This window comes from Equus quagga, chromosome 1 (genome assembly GCF_021613505.1).
Source record: "Equus quagga isolate Etosha38 chromosome 1, UCLA_HA_Equagga_1.0, whole genome shotgun sequence".
Classification (NCBI taxonomy): Eukaryota; Metazoa; Chordata; class Mammalia; order Perissodactyla; family Equidae; genus Equus; species Equus quagga.
In genome coordinates, this window is record NC_060267.1 from 132,356,969 (window position 1) to 132,372,821 (window position 15,853).

A 15,853-nucleotide genomic window follows, 5' to 3' on the forward strand; every position below is an offset into this window, starting at 1 on the left:
ATCCCCATGGTTTCCATGAGCTTCTGATGCCCTCACAGCCCCTCGGCATCTGGCCAGCCCTCACAGGCCCCCTAGATACCTTTCTGACTCCCGAAGAGGTCTGGCTGCTCCTGCTGCTGCTGCTGCTGCCAGGGCCAGCCCAGCCCATCCTGTCCAGAGCCCCGGACACCAAGTTTCCTCACTCTTAAGAGTCCCAGCCACATGCTCACCCACCTCAAGACCTGCCCATAGCTTAGTCTTTCTGCTGGACACACTTCACTACCAACCGCTCCTTGCCTAACTCTTTCCTATCCTTCTCCTCTCAGGGAGACCCTTCTTGAAGCCCCAGGACCAGGTCAGGCCCCTGTTACATGCCCCTTAGCACTGTAGCCTCCCTTCTGTAATTCTTATCACTCTGATCATAACTAGTTCAGCATCTCTCTTCCCCTACTGCTCACGGAGCAGGGCTCATGCTGTCTTAGTCATGGGCATTTCTCTTGAGCTTGGCACAGTCAACATTTGATGAAAGGAAAGAAGGAAGGAGGGAGGGACAGAGGGAGGGAGGAAGGAAGGAAGGAAGGAAGGAAGGAGCAACTGGACGAGAATACTTCAGAATATTGAGGCAATATTTTATTTGCTCTCCCTGCTATTTCACCCTTTCTGTGCCAAGCAGACAGTCAGAGCCACTGTATTTCTCACATCAAGGATGTTTACAGGGCTTATAGACACAAGCTACATGAGTCAGCAGCTCTCTCTGGCTCCTATGGGAACCTCAACTCAGTAAAGTTATTAGGCTGGGTGTCATGCAGAGAAGTGGAGCGATGGCCAGAGAGCAGCGAGAAAGGCAAGACTCTGGAGAAGGGTCTGAGGTCTTGCCACAGTGCCCAGTGGGAGCCCAGGGAGAGGTGCAGCTTCAGGAATAAAGCTGGTGATGGGCCTGGTGCAAGGGGACCCCAAGGCCTATGGTTCCCAGCCTGGGAAAAAATTCCCATACCCCAAGGTGGCCTGGAAGTAACTGAGCCGCAGACACCAGGAGATCCTGAGGGACCAGGTCCCTGTTCTCTAAGACTTCACACCCAGAGAGGCAGAAGAGTAAGCTGGACTTGTCCTCTTAAAACTGAGGTCCACAGTGGCGGGGACCTTCCTACCCGTGTGACCTGGAATAAATCTTTGGCCTCCCTGAACTTTAGTTTCTTCATCTGAAAAATGGGAGAGGAGAATACTGCCTGACCTGCCTCGTGGGACTGCAGAGGGAACAAAATGAGGTCAAGGTCATAAAATGATAGAGAAGTCTAAACCGACAAAATTATAAAATTCACATTTTCCTTTATCCAGCCTAAAACTGCTGAAAAAGAAGCTACTATCTTTACTTTTCTTCTGCTTGGGTCTAAAATGCTCACATGCTACAGGCTTCTTTTCCTTCCTCTCTGCCCCATGGCCAAATTATAGAATCATTTACGTTTAATGTTATCTATGGGCACTTTTTAAGACATCACCTTTTTCTTATTTTGATGAGGAAGACTGGCCCTGAGCTAACATCTGTTGCCAATCTTGATCTTTTTTCTTGAAGAAGATTGTCACTGAGCTAACATCTATGCCAATCTTCCTCTATTTTGTATGCGGGATGCTGCCACAGCACGGCTTTATGAGCAGTGTGCAAGTCTGCATCCAGGATCCAAACCCGCAAATCCCAGGCCACCGAAATGGAGTGCATGAACTTAACCACTATACCACCGGGCCGGCCCCAAGCCATCACCTTTTTATTCCACTTTTGTCACCTCTCTGTCCTCTGTCTCACTCAGCAGCATCACACTTACTGCACAGTGAGGGGGAGCAAAATGTGACAAGGAAAAAGGTGGAAAACCCTCAGATTAGCGCTCCAAACCCCAGAACAACACAGAATCACAGAGCTGCCCATCTGTGCTCTTCAGCAGCCATGGGGGAAGAGAGAAGCAGAAGCTTATAGTCCAAACTCTGGTCCATTTGCAGTTGTTGGGTTTCGGGCGCTTTAAAACAAAAACATTTGGGAGAAAATTATTACCTTTTCCTTTATAGACCCCCTTGAGAAAAATGGCTTACAGACCAGCAGCCCAGGCACTGAGGTGGCATGAGGCCCTGGGTGTGGCTCTGGTCCCTGACTGGCCTCCCTCCACACCATTTTCCAAGTCTTATTCTCTAGCTCTCTTGGAGAGTCTGTGAGCCACCCAACATCCTCTCAAAAAGTTTCTTTTCCATTTAAATCAGCCAGGGTATGTTCCTGTTGCTTGCAAGCACCATGGGAACACTACAGCCCTGGTTGACTTCTCACAGCCCAGGAGGCACAGAAACTGGTGTCTGTCCACCCATCCTGTGTCTGTGGAGAGCTCGTTAGGGAAAGAACCTGGCACTTGAGGCAAAGGGGGCACTAGGCCGGACCAGCAGGGTCCCCTGCCCTCAGAGAACTCCAAGTGGAGAAGGAAAAAATTGTATGCAATGCACTTCTGGAACAAAGTGATGCTAGAACAAAGGAATAAACCAAAGTCACTTACATAAGAAAAGACTGAAAGCATTAAAGAGGTTGTATTGAGCTGGGTTTTAAGAATGAGCATTTGGAAAAGCAGAAAAGAGAGAGGTAGGAATAATAGGAATGGAGTGAAATAAGTTATAATGGAGGAAAGAGAAAGGCAAACTCAGTGAGTAGAAGGAGATCTCACCTGGGTGGACAGAGTTGAAAACTGGAATGAAGGGCAAGGCTGAGAATAGAGCATTTTCTTTCACACACAGCAATAGACAAGCACACACATACACAGATATACACACCATACAGATGTACACACCCATACATACGTAACATATGTGTAGGTGTTTATGTATATAACGTATGTATATGTGTTTGCGTGTGTGTAAATTTTACACTACTTCAGCCTAGAAAGTACTTTTAAAAGAGTTCAGCTTTATCTGAATCCACTGTCAGCTCATCAACAGTTCTCGCTAAAGCATCCCACTGCAGGCTTCACTTACAGACGAAACAAAGTTGCTCACAGCTCCAAAGGCATGAGAAGCAGCCTTGGAACAAGTCTCACAGACAGGAAGCCCCACGGGCTGCGGACGCCAGAACAGCCACTCCACAAACGTCTGCTGAAGAGGTTTAGTGAAGAAGCTGCTGCATCAGGCACCATGAGGACCCTAACTCACATTTCTAAAGATTCCAGGAAGGAGGCTCTTTAAATTCTCATGGGCAATAGGACAGGTTGCCCACACGTCACCAACTCTGAACATGCAGTCTCTCTCAGGGCCTCCGAGAAAGGTACCTCAAGCACAGAGGTAAGGGCTGACCTGGTTCATGAGGCTGGTGGCAAGGCCCAGGCAAGAAAGTGGAAAATAGACATATTTTACCAGGTATATTTTACCAGCCGGTTAGTTTTATCTACTACAAGTTATGCCCAAGAGCAGAGCGCACAGCAATTCCTAAGCAAATATCAAACCACTCTGCCCCACGCCCATGGGGGTCCAAGCTGCCAGAAGAGCATGACCCTGTATTGGTTTCCTTTGTTGGGGGCAAGATTTCTAATCCAGGAACATCACAGCCAGTGACCAAGCTCTGAGCATGTGTTTTGAGTACATATCATCAATAACAAGATCTGAGCTGGAGGGCCCTCTAAACATGAAATACATTTCTGCAGCTGAAAAAGAAAAAAGACTGTTTGGGGCTGGTTTGAATTAGGTAGAATGGAGACAGGAATTTTCCTGAAGTCCCCTTCCCTCTCCCTTGGGCAGCTACTCACTGCCTGGCAGAGACAAGATAGAGAATCTTGCTGATCTTGGTCCACGACCCCACAGGCTGGCTGGGGGACTGCTGGGACTGAGTCAGGGCGGTAGGTAGACCCCGTGAGGCTGCTGAGGATGACTTTAAATATTACTGCCTCCACAGCTCAAGCAGTCTGTCTCTCTTTTCGGATTCTGTCTAGGCTCGCAGTCACGATTCTGTAGCCTGTGTGATCAGTGGCAGTGCTGGTCCCTTATGTGTTGCCGCCATCAAAAGGTACAATTATGCCTTTAAAGCTCGAGGTGCAATTAAATCTCTATAATAGTGCTAATGGCTCGGGCAACCTTGAAGCAGCTGCCATATTTTAAAAGAATTCATTCTGAGTTGTTTCATGTCTGAAAGTGTTCTGTAAAATCTTGTTAACTTTTCATTTTCAGTTGAGAATGTATTTAATGCTGAGAAGAGGGCTTCCTCCAGCCATACTGCACAGAAGGGACAGCTGTCCTTCATCAGCTGACAAGATCGCCCTGGAGGCCTCAACTCCACTGGACAGAGCTGAGCTCAGCCCTCTCAGCCTTGGGCTCCATTTGCCCCCTAGGGAAGAGTCCAAAGTCAACATTAGGTCACTGGATTCAGCCCAGTCCAGAGCCCACTAGGAGAGACTCATGCTCACATCAGTTTCTCTAAGAGGGTGAGAGAAAAAAGACAACACGTGGCGGCCCACATGAGCAGGTGGTCAGGTCCCCTCCTTGCAGTTCCCATTGCCCCCTACTTCCCATAATGGTGGCCAGTCACTAATGATCTCATTACCTGTCTGTTCCCCAAGTAAACTGTGAATCTCTTGAGAGAGGGGCTGCGTCTGCTCACCACGGGGTTCCCATAACTGTCAGAACAATTAATGAATGGAGGACTGCCTCCACTGAATATTAAGGATGGGTAACAGGTAAATCATGAAAGGGAGACATTAGGTATCCAGCTACAAAGAACAGGCATGATGGAAACGTTTCAGAGACAGTGAATTGGAAGCTTTTTAATCATTGACTAAGCTCTGTTCTTTTGTTTGTTTTTAAGATTGGCACCTGAGCTAACATCCATTGCCAATCTTCTTTTTTTTCTTCTTCTTCTTCTTCTCCCCAAAGCCCCTGAGTACATAGTTGTATATTCTAGTTGTAGGTCTTTCTGGTTGTGCTATGTGGGACGCTGCCTCAGCATGGCCTGATGAGCAGTGCTGTGTCCTCACCCAGGATCCGAACCAGTGAAAACCCCGGCTGCCAAAGCAGAGCGCACAGATTTAACCACTCGGTCACAAGGCCGGCCCCTGACTCAGCTCTTTAAACAGTGACCTAAATGATTTAGAAAGGCAAATTATATTCATGCTATTTCCTGATAATAACAATGACAGCTAAGATGCGTTGAGCACTTTCCACGAGTGACTGTTTCACTAAGGCTGCACACACATCATTTCATATCCTCACAATAACCGAGGGAGGCAGTATTCTTATCCCTACTTACAAAGAGGGAAACTGGGGCTCAGGGAGGCAGTTACTTGCTTAGGATCACATAGCAAACAAGGCAAAGAGCAGGATTCAAATTCAGAGCCCTTCTCTTGACCATGACACTCTTGTACGTGATACTGATATTGGGGGGGTGATGGAAACCAGCCCCGACAATTTTTAAAACCTCAATGGCAGATAATGGGGCAGATTTTTACTTTGAATGTGCCATGGCTTTCTGATTTATTTTTCTGAGAGGATGGCTCCTTGTTTAGGAGCCTCCTAGGTATGATAAAACAGTGCAAAATCCTTCTCAATAATGATGAGGATAAGGAGGGAACATCCTTAACTCAAACCCTTTATACACATCATCTATTTAGTCCTCACTATCACCTTGTGTAAGAGACACAATTATTATCCACACCTAGAGATGAGGAAACTAAGGTATAAAGAGAGGAGGTGGTGTGCCCAAGGTCACAGCCAGTGAGAGATGGAACATGGCGTCTCACCAGAGGCTGTCTGATGCCAGAGCTGGTCCATGGCCACTATAATTCCAGAACAACAGAGCTGAGTAGTTTCAACAGAGACTGTATGATTCTCAAAGCCTAATGTATTTATTACCTGGCCCTTTACAGAAAGTTTGCCAACCCCTGGACCACACGTTAGAGAGACTGATGCAAACAGCAGCTGGGGAAACAGCGAGCCCAGAGTCTCCAGGTAGAACAGGCACACATTTCACCTGTCCAGCTGATGCTGACACACCTAGCATGTAATTGTGTTTTTCAAAGAAAAACAATATCCCAAACCAGCCAGCCCTGCCCCTCATGCCCCTACTCTCCACGCTGTAAAGGGAGCAGCAGCAGTGTGGCTTACCTTTGTTGTACATGTTCGTTGGCACTTGGACGTCACTCAGACTGATGTTCACAGGCAAATTATTAAAATGGTCATTTGGGGCTAAGATGAATTCCTTCCCCAGCTCCAAAAAATTCCCATCTTTGTCCCTTTCGTTTATCAGCACGGCATTGAAGTATTCATACTGAAAGAGAAAATCAAAAAACACTACATGTGGCTTAGGGCAGAAGGCTGTGAACCAAGACAGACCTGGGCATAGGCTGCAGGCCGTCCCCTACACTTGTGGATCCTGCTCTTTGCACGTAATTGCGTTTAGTCTTTTGTATCATGTGTGGTAGCACTTTAAACATATTTCCCAATGTCATTAAATATTCTTAAAAAACATAAATTTAAGGAGCTGTACAGTACTTGTTTATGTGACTATAGAGAAAACTGCCCTCGAAACCTTTTAATTCTTTAAGTTTTGAAGACAGATCTTCCCTTAGGCAGCCTACATTTAAGTTGAAGGAGACTGGAAATCAACAAAAAATAACAAATATATAATATGTCAGATAGTCATATTTGCTATGGAAAAATAGTAGAGCAGGTAAGGGAGCAGCAGCAGCAGGGCTGTGTTTTTACATACGGCGCTCGGGGAAGGTCTCACTGCCATGGTGACCCTCACACAGAGACTGAATGAAGGGAGGAAGTGAGCTGTGTGGACATCTGGGATCATCCCAGGCAGAGAGATGAAGGCCCTCAGCAAAAAGTGTGCTGGCACATTTTAAAAATGGCTACTTTGCCATCATTGTCATCATGTCATCATCAGGATCTAACATATATACAATGCCTTGTTTATGCCAGAAATTATTCCAAGTGCTTTTCATGTATTAACTCATTTAATTCTCCTAAAAACTCTCTGAAGTTGGTTTTATAAGTATTTCCACTTCACAAATGAGTAAACTGAGGTATGAAGAATTTATGTACCCCATAAAAAATTATACAGCTGATAAGCACAACTAGCATTCAAACACAGGCAGCCTATTTCCAGTGCCTGTGTTCTTATCTGCTGTGCAGGATTGCAAGATGGCAGATGGCAGGTGTGATTGGAATTATCAGATTGGGAATTTAAAACAATTCTGATTAATATGATAAGGGCACTAAAGGAAAAAGTAGAAAACAGGTAAGAACAGATGGATAATATAAGCAGAGAGATAGACAGTCTAAGAAAGAAGCAAAAGGAAATGCCAGAAATCAAAGACACTGTAACAAAATGAAGAATGCCTTTGATGGCTGATCAGCAGACTAGACGCAGCCAAGGAAATAACCAGTGAGCCTGAAGATATGTCAATAAAAGCTTTCCAAACTGAAAAGGAAAGAGAAAAATTAAAAAAGAATGGAAAACAAGAAACAGAATATTTGAGAACTGTGGGACAATTACAAAAAGTGTAATGGGAATACCAGAAGGAAAAGAAAGAGAAAGAAATGGAAGAAATATTTGAAGTTACAATGGCTAAGAATTCTCCAAAATTAATGACAGTCAACCACAGATCTAAGAAGCTCAGGTAACACAAGCACATGAATATAAAAAAATCCACACTTAGGCATATCAGATTTAAACTGCAAAAAATCAAAGACCAAGAGAAAATCTTGAAAGAAGCCAGAGAGGGGAGAAAGAAAAGCTTAACGACAGAGGAACAAGGATAAAGATTACACCACACTTCTCAGAAAACATGCAAGCAAGAAGAGAGTGAAATGAAATATTCAAAGTGTTCAAAGAAAAGGCCCACCAATCTAGAACTCTGTATCCAGTAGATTATCCTTCAAAAGTGAAGGAGAAACGAAGATGTTTTCAGACAAACAGAAACTGACAGACTATGTTGCAAGTAGACCTGCCTTGCAAAACACATTAAAAGTTCTTTAAGGAAAGGAAAATGATATAGGTCAGAAACTCTGATCTATATAAAGAAACAAAAAGTACTATAGGAGGAATACATAGAAGGTAAAATAAAAGATTTCATTTTCTTATTTTTAACTGACCTAACAGATAACAGTTTTTCCAAAACAATAATACCAACAAATTATTGGGTGATTATAGTTTATGGATAAGTCAAATGAATGATAGCAGTGCTATAAGGGACAGGAGGGAGGAATTGGGAATACTCTGTTAAAAGGTACCTGTACTACCCATGAAGTGGCACAGGATTATTTGAAAGTAGACTTGAGCTAGCTGTAAATGTATATTGCAAACTATAAAGAAACCACTAAAAGGATTTTAAAAGGAAATATAATTTACATGCTAAGAAAGAAGAGAAAACTAAGTCATATGAGACAATCAATTAAAACCAGAGAAGGCAGAAAAAGGGTAGAAGAGAAAGAAAGAAAGACAAAAAACGAACAAGAACAATGAATAGAAAACAGCTACAAATATGGTACACATTAATCCAACTATATCAATAATCACTCTAAAGGTGAATGGTCTAAATATACTAATTAAAAGACAGAGACTGTCAGAATGAATTAAAAAAAAGACCCCAATTACATGTTGTCTACAAGAACCTCACTTTAAATATAAAGAACAGATAGATTAAAAGTAAAGAGATAGAGAAAGATACACCACGCTAACACCAATCAAAAGAAAGTCAGTGCAGCCAATTAATTTCAGACAAAGCAGACTTCAGAATAAGGAAAATTATCAGGGAAAAAGATAGGCATTACATAATGATAAAAGGGTCAATTCTCCAAGAAGACATCATAACCCCTTAATGTGTATGCACCTAACAGCAAAGTATTAAAATATGCGATGTAAAAGCTGATAGAACTACAAGGAGGAATAGATGAATTCACTATTACAGTTGAATACTTCAACACTCCTCTATCAGCACTTGAAAAATCCAGCAGGCAGAAAATTGGTAAGGATATAGTTGAACTAAACAGCCCTATCAGTTGGATCTAATTGACATTTATAGAACACTTCATCCAACAACAGTAGACTACACATTTTTCTCAAGCTCACATGGAACAATCAACAAGATAGATTATATTCTGGGCCAGAAAACACACCTTAACAAATTTTAAAATAATAGGTATCAGGCAATGCCTACTCTTATATTAAGCTAGAAATCACTAATAGAAAGATAGCTGGATGAACCCCAAAATATTTAGAGATTAAACAACCTACTTCTAATTAATATATCAGTCAAAAAGAAGTCTCAAGAGAAACTTTAAACTACATGAAAATTAAAATACAATGTACCAAATTTATGAGATGCAGCAAAAGCAGTGCTTAAAGGGAATGTTATAGCATTGAATGAATACACTAGAAAGGAAAAAAAACTGAAATTAATCATGTAAGCTACTTTAGGAAACTATAAAAAGAAGAAAACTAAATCCAAAATAAGCAGAAGAAAAGAAATAAATTATTTTTTATTTGAAGACTAGAAATCAAAGAAACTGAAAGCAGGAAATAGAGAAAATCAATGAAATCAAAAGTTGGTTGTTTGAAAAGATTCACTACAGTAAAAAGACATAAAGCAAAATCAGCAAAGAGAAGAGATACATGGGGCAAAGTCCAGAGGAATTCAGATGCAAGTTTCCAAGAGTTCTTTCCCAGAGTAATCACACAAGATGCACTTAATTCTTCCAGCAGTGAGCTGTGATAACACACTTGAAATGCTGCCTACCAGGGAGGCTTCACAGAGACTCAGTGCTAAGGACTTTTGTTGGGAATTGGTCATGTTGCAACACTATTTACCAACTTAACCTAGTTGAATTCATAGAACTCCACACCTAACAACTGCAGAGCATACGTTCTTTTCCAGATCATACACTGAGCCATCAAACAAGTCTCAATAAATTTAAAATGACTGAAATCCACATAATATGTTCTCTCATAACAATGGGCTAAATTTAGAAATCAATATATAACAATGATACGAAAATATCAATGACGTCTAAGAAAAGATATCTAGAAATATCCTAAAGATTTGGAAATTAAATAAAATACTCTTTAATAATACATGTATCAAGGAAGAAAATGACATGGAAGACTGGAAAATATTTTGAAACAAATGATAAGGAAAAAAAAACATCAATATTTGTGAGATGTACCTAAAATAGAGTTATAGAAAAATTTACAGATTTAAAAGCTTACAATAGAAAAGAAGAAAATTTTAAAATGAATTGTCTAAGATACTACCTTAAGGAGATAGAAAAAAGAAGAACAAATGAAGCTCAATGTTAAAAGAATGAGTAAAATAATAGATATAAAAGCAGGAAATAAAACAGAAAACAAATAACAGGAAAAAAATCAAGGATATCAGAAGTTGGTTCTTTAAAATAATTGATGAAATTGTAAAATCTTAGTCAGACTGATGAAGAAAAAAGTAAGAAAGCATAAAACACTAGTATCAGGAATGAAAGAGGAAATATTATAGATCTAACAGATAATTAAAGGATAAAGGAATATTACAAGCAACGTTATGCCAATAAATTCAATAACTTGAGTTAAACGTCAAATTACTTGAAAAACAGAAATTACAAAAACTGACACAAGAAGAAATGTAAAATATGATTGGCCCTATATAAACAAAAAAATTGTTTACAATTAATAGCCATGCTAAAATAAACAAACAAACAACTCTAGGTTCAGATGCCTTAATTGACAAATTCTATGAAATATATAAGGAAAAAAATACAAACTATCTTTTATAAACTCTTTCAGAAAATTAGTGGAGGAAATACATCCCAACTTATTTAGTGAGGGCAGCATAACCCTGACATCAAAACCAAACAAGAACATCTAAAAGAAAAAATTGCACACCAATATCCCTCATTAATCTAGATGCAAAAATCTTTACAAAATATTGAATCAAATCTACCTATAGTTAAAAGAATAATACATCACAATAAAGTTGTATTTATCCCAGGAATTCAAGGTTAGTTTAACATTTGAAAAATCAATCAACACAGCTTGCCACTAACAGAATAAAGAAAAAAAAATCATATGACCAAATAGATGCAGAAAAAGCATTTGAAAGAATTTAATTTTTGTTCATCATAAAAACTCTCAAGAAACTGGAAATAGGATAAAATGCCCTAAACCTGATAAAGAGCATCTATGAAAAATCTACAGCTAACATTATATTCACGATGAAACACTAAATGTTTTTCCTCTAAGATCAGGAACAAGGCAAGGATGTTTTACCACTTCCATTCAACATTTTACTAGTGGTCTTGGCAAATGCAGTAAGACAGACAGACAGACAGATGCATAGATAGATGGATGCCATAATGATTGTCTATGTAGAAAACTCTAAGGAATCACATAATTTACTATAACTAGTGAGTTTAGGAAGGTCACAGGATACAAGACCAACATACAAAAGTCAATTGTATTTCAGTATACTAACAAAGAACAATTGGAAATTGAAATTGAAAGAACAATAGCATTTACAATAGCATGAAAAACATGAAATACTTAGGTACAAATTTTTTAAATTATGTGCAATACGTGTATACTGAAAACTACAAAATATTGCTGTGAGAAATTAAAGAAGGCTTAAATACATGGAGAGAGATATCTTGCTTAAGGATTCTAAAACTCAGTATTAAGATGTTAATTCTACCCAAATTGATCTAAAAATTCAATGAAATCCCAATCAAAACCTCTAAAGGCTTTATGCAGGAATTGCCAAGTTAATCTTAATTTTATAGAAAAATAAAAGAGACCTAGAATATCCAAAACAATTTTGAAAAAGAAGAAAATAGTCCAATCACATCTCCTGATTTTAAGTCTTATCTAAACTTAATTAATCGAAACAGTGTGGTATTGGCATTAGAATAGACAAACAGATCAGTGAAGCAGAGAGAGTATAGAAATGGAGGGGGACGTATACAGTCAACGGATTTTCAATAAAGGTGCCTAGATAATTCAATGAGAAAAGTATTTTCAACAAATTGTGCTGGAACAAATGACAAACCATATGAAAACAACATCCTCAACCTCTAACTCACAACATACGCATATTAATTCAGATAGATGCTAGACTGAAATGTAAAAGCTAAATCTATAAGAAAATCATAAGAAAAAACAAAAAGATGATGAATGCCTTTGTAGCCTTCAGGTAGGCAATGATTTCTTAGGACATAGAAAGCATTTAGAATTTTAAAAATTGATAATTTGGACTTGATGAAAATCAAAAATGTCTGATCATCAACTTCACTGTTAAATCAAATAGGAAAGCCATTGTTGAGGAAAAAGTATTCATAATATAGACTCTGACAAACGACTTGTACCCAGAATACATTATGAGCTGCTATTGCTCAACCAAAAACACTAATTAAAATATAGGCAAAAGATTTGAACAGACACTTTACAAAGGAAAGCACATAAACGGCCAATATGCAAACCATCGGGGAAGTGCAAATAAAACAGTCATCAGAGAAGTGTAAAATAAAACTCAACTAGATGCAATTTTCTACCCACTAGAATAGCTAAAATTAAAATTTCTGAAAACAATAAATGCTGGCAAGGATGTGGAGTAACCAGAAATCTCAATATGCAAACCCTCAAGAAAGTGCAAAATAAAGCACTCATTAAGGAAGTGCAAAATAAAACTCCAACTGTAATTTTATACCCAGAGAATATCTAAAATTAAAATTTCTGAACATACTAAATGTTGGTAAGAATGTGGAGTAACCAGAAATCTCATACATTGCTCATGGAAACATAAAATGTTGCAAATACTTTGGAAAACCATTTTGAAGTTTCTTGCAAAGTTAAACATGTATCCACCCTTTGACCCAGCAATTCCACTTCTAGGTATTTACCCAAGAGACATGAAAACATATAGCCACAAAAATGTTTGTGTGAATGCTCACCCATTCACAATAGCTAAAAACTAGAAACAACTTGTATCCATCAATAGATGAAATGATAAACAACTCTGTGATATATATTCATACAGTGAATGAATTATTCATTATTTCTGATTACTACTCAGGGACAAATTACTGACACACTCAAAATATGAATGGACCTCACAAACATTTTGAGTGAAAGAAACCAGACACAAAAGAGTACATGCGTGTGATCCCATTTATATGAAGTTCTTGAACAGACAGACTTATTCAATAGTGATAGCAATTAAGGCTTGCTTCTGGGAGGGAAGGTGGGGATCCAACGGAAAAGGCACAAGAGAACATCCTGAGTTGCTGGAAATGTTCTCTATCTTGATGGGGCGTGGGTACCTCAGGTGTGTTCATTTCTCAGTACTCATTGAATTGTACGCTAAAGAGTGCATTTTACTATATAGAAATTTATGCTTCAATAAAAAAAATTAAAGTCACAAAAAACTTTTTAATTTTATTAAATTATTAATTCAAATGGAATTTAATTATTAAATTATTATTAATAATTATGCAATTATTAAAGAAACAAAACTCAATTTAACAAATTGACTGGCCCTGAGCTAACATCCGTGACCATCTTCCTCTACTTTATATGTGGGACACCTGCCACAGCATGGTTGACAAGTGGTGAGTAGGTCCCACCAGGGATCCGGACCGGCCAACCCCCGGCCGCCAATGCCAGAATGTGGGAACTCAACCACTGCGCCAGGCCAGCCCCACCCATAACCGTTTTTTAAGGCACAATTTATTGTGACCTGACACTCAGAAACAAAAGAAATCATACCTTTCTGCTGAAACATCAACCAAGGGAACACCTTCGCCAGCAGAAGCACTTTGACCAACAGCAAAGGGGAGCCCATTCTTCTGAAGATAGCTGCTTTCTAGGAAACACGTCAGCGGGGATTCCTCTCACGGCTCCATGTTAAGTGAGGTCTTAATCTTCCACAGACCCGAGAGCTTCACAGAATATTATCAACACGTCTAAAAACGTAAGCCTTCAATGCCATTGTTTCATTATAACTGGATGTTAAATTAACACAAAAAGCCTCGGCCTGTTTGGTAAAGGCCAGCGCAGTCATGGCTCAGGCCTAGGCCCTCTGGAGGCAGATTCGAAATTGTCTTTTAATTGCCTAACCCGCACAGCCAGAATGAGAATGAAGGAAGGATGAAAACGTGAGCAGGATTTTGCTCAGTGGCACTCATCATTCACCATGGACAACTGTGTGCTCTGCTTCTCCTCCCCAAATCCATTTGTCCATTCTGTATTGATTTTGAAAAGGCTGACTCAGTGCGAACAAGATGAATCATTTCTCAGTCCTTGGAAGTCATTGCTATAATTATGAGGCTCAGTGGGTTTGTCCATATGACTGAGGAAAAGACATGTTTAGTCCAAGCTACCTCAGTATTACTGAATCCCTGTCACCCATGGGGTCGGGGTAAATCAATTCTTTTGTAAATATATCTGATAACCTACTAAGTGTGATGGGGCACAAAGGAAACTAATTCAGGGAACAAATGTGGCACCAGGGACAAAATGGTAGATGTGCTGTTTACCAGAACCTGGCACAGCACTGGCTCAGAACGTGGTGGTCCAATGAGTAAGGCTCTCATAAGTGACTCAATAGGGCAGAGGTATGCACACTTTCTCTATAAAGAGTCAGACAGTAAATATTTTAGGCTTTGTGAGTTACAGCATCTTTATTGCGACTCCTTAGCTCTGCTGTTGTAGCATGACAGCAGCCACAGACAACACAAAAAAGAATGGGCTTGGCTATTCTCCAGTCAAAGTTCACCAAAAATTTACAAAATTACAAAAAAGATTTGGCCTGCAGGCTGTAATTTGCCACCCCTTGCAGTAGGGTGTTAGGAAATTTTCAAGAGACAGAAATAAAAAACCTCTGGCTGGAGGAATCAAGCATTTCTTTCACTAAAAAGTTTCTGAGCGTAATATTGAATGAGAACAACAAAGTTGGAGGACTGACGCTACCCGACTTCCAGACTTCCTATAAAGCTACGGTAATCAAGAGAGTGTGGTATTAGCAAAAGAATAGACAAATAGATCAATGGAACTGAATACAGAGCCCAAAAATAAACCCCCATAAATACAGTCAACTGATTTTTGACAAAAGAGCAAACATAGTCTCCTAAATAAATGGTGCTGGAACAACTGGACATCCAGATGCAAAAAAATGAATCTAGACACAGACCTTACAGCCTTCACAAAAATTAACCCAAAATGGATCATAGACCAAAATATGAAACGCAAAAATATAAAACTCCTAGAAGATAACATAGGAGAAAATCTAGATGGCCTTGGGTATGATGATGCCTTTAGGATACGATCCATGAAAGAAATAATGGATAAATAGGACTTAATTAAAATGAAAAACTTCTGCTCTGTGAAAGACAATATCAAGAGAATCAGAAGACAAGCCACAGACTAGGAGGAAACATTTGCAAAAGACAAATGTGATAAAGGACTGCTATCCAAAATATGCAAAGAACTCTTGAAACTCAACAATAGAAAACTAACAACTCGATTAAAACATGGGCTAATAACCTTAACAGATATCTCACTAAAGAAGATACACAGCTGGCAAGTAAGCATGTGAAAAGATGCTCCATATCATATGTCATCAGGGAAGCACAAATTAAAACAACAATGAGATGCCACTATACAACTATTAGAATGGCTAGAATCCAGAACACTGACAACATGAAGTGCTGACAAGGATGTGGAGCAACAGGAACTCTCTTACACTGCTAGTGGGAATGCAAAATTATAGTCACTTTGGAAGACACTTTGGTGTTTTCTTACAAAACTAAACCTATTCTTACCATCCAATCCAGCAATCATGCTCCTTGGCATTTACCCAAAAGAGCTGAAAACTAA

The 15,853-nt window shown here is 39.6% G+C and overlaps 1 protein-coding gene across 3 annotated transcripts in view; it reads right to left on the reverse strand.

Moving 5' to 3' along the window:
- CACNA2D3 (calcium voltage-gated channel auxiliary subunit alpha2delta 3) overlaps positions 1–15,853 on the reverse strand; it is an 827,558-nt gene that overhangs the window by 498,754 nt on the left and 312,951 nt on the right. For all 3 annotated transcript variants that reach the window (XM_046679102.1, XM_046679095.1, XM_046679111.1), the window contains one exon: positions 6,091–6,253. In XM_046679102.1, the coding sequence (XP_046535058.1) occupies positions 6,091–6,253 (163 nt within the window). The remainder of the gene's footprint in view (positions 1–6,090; positions 6,254–15,853) is intronic.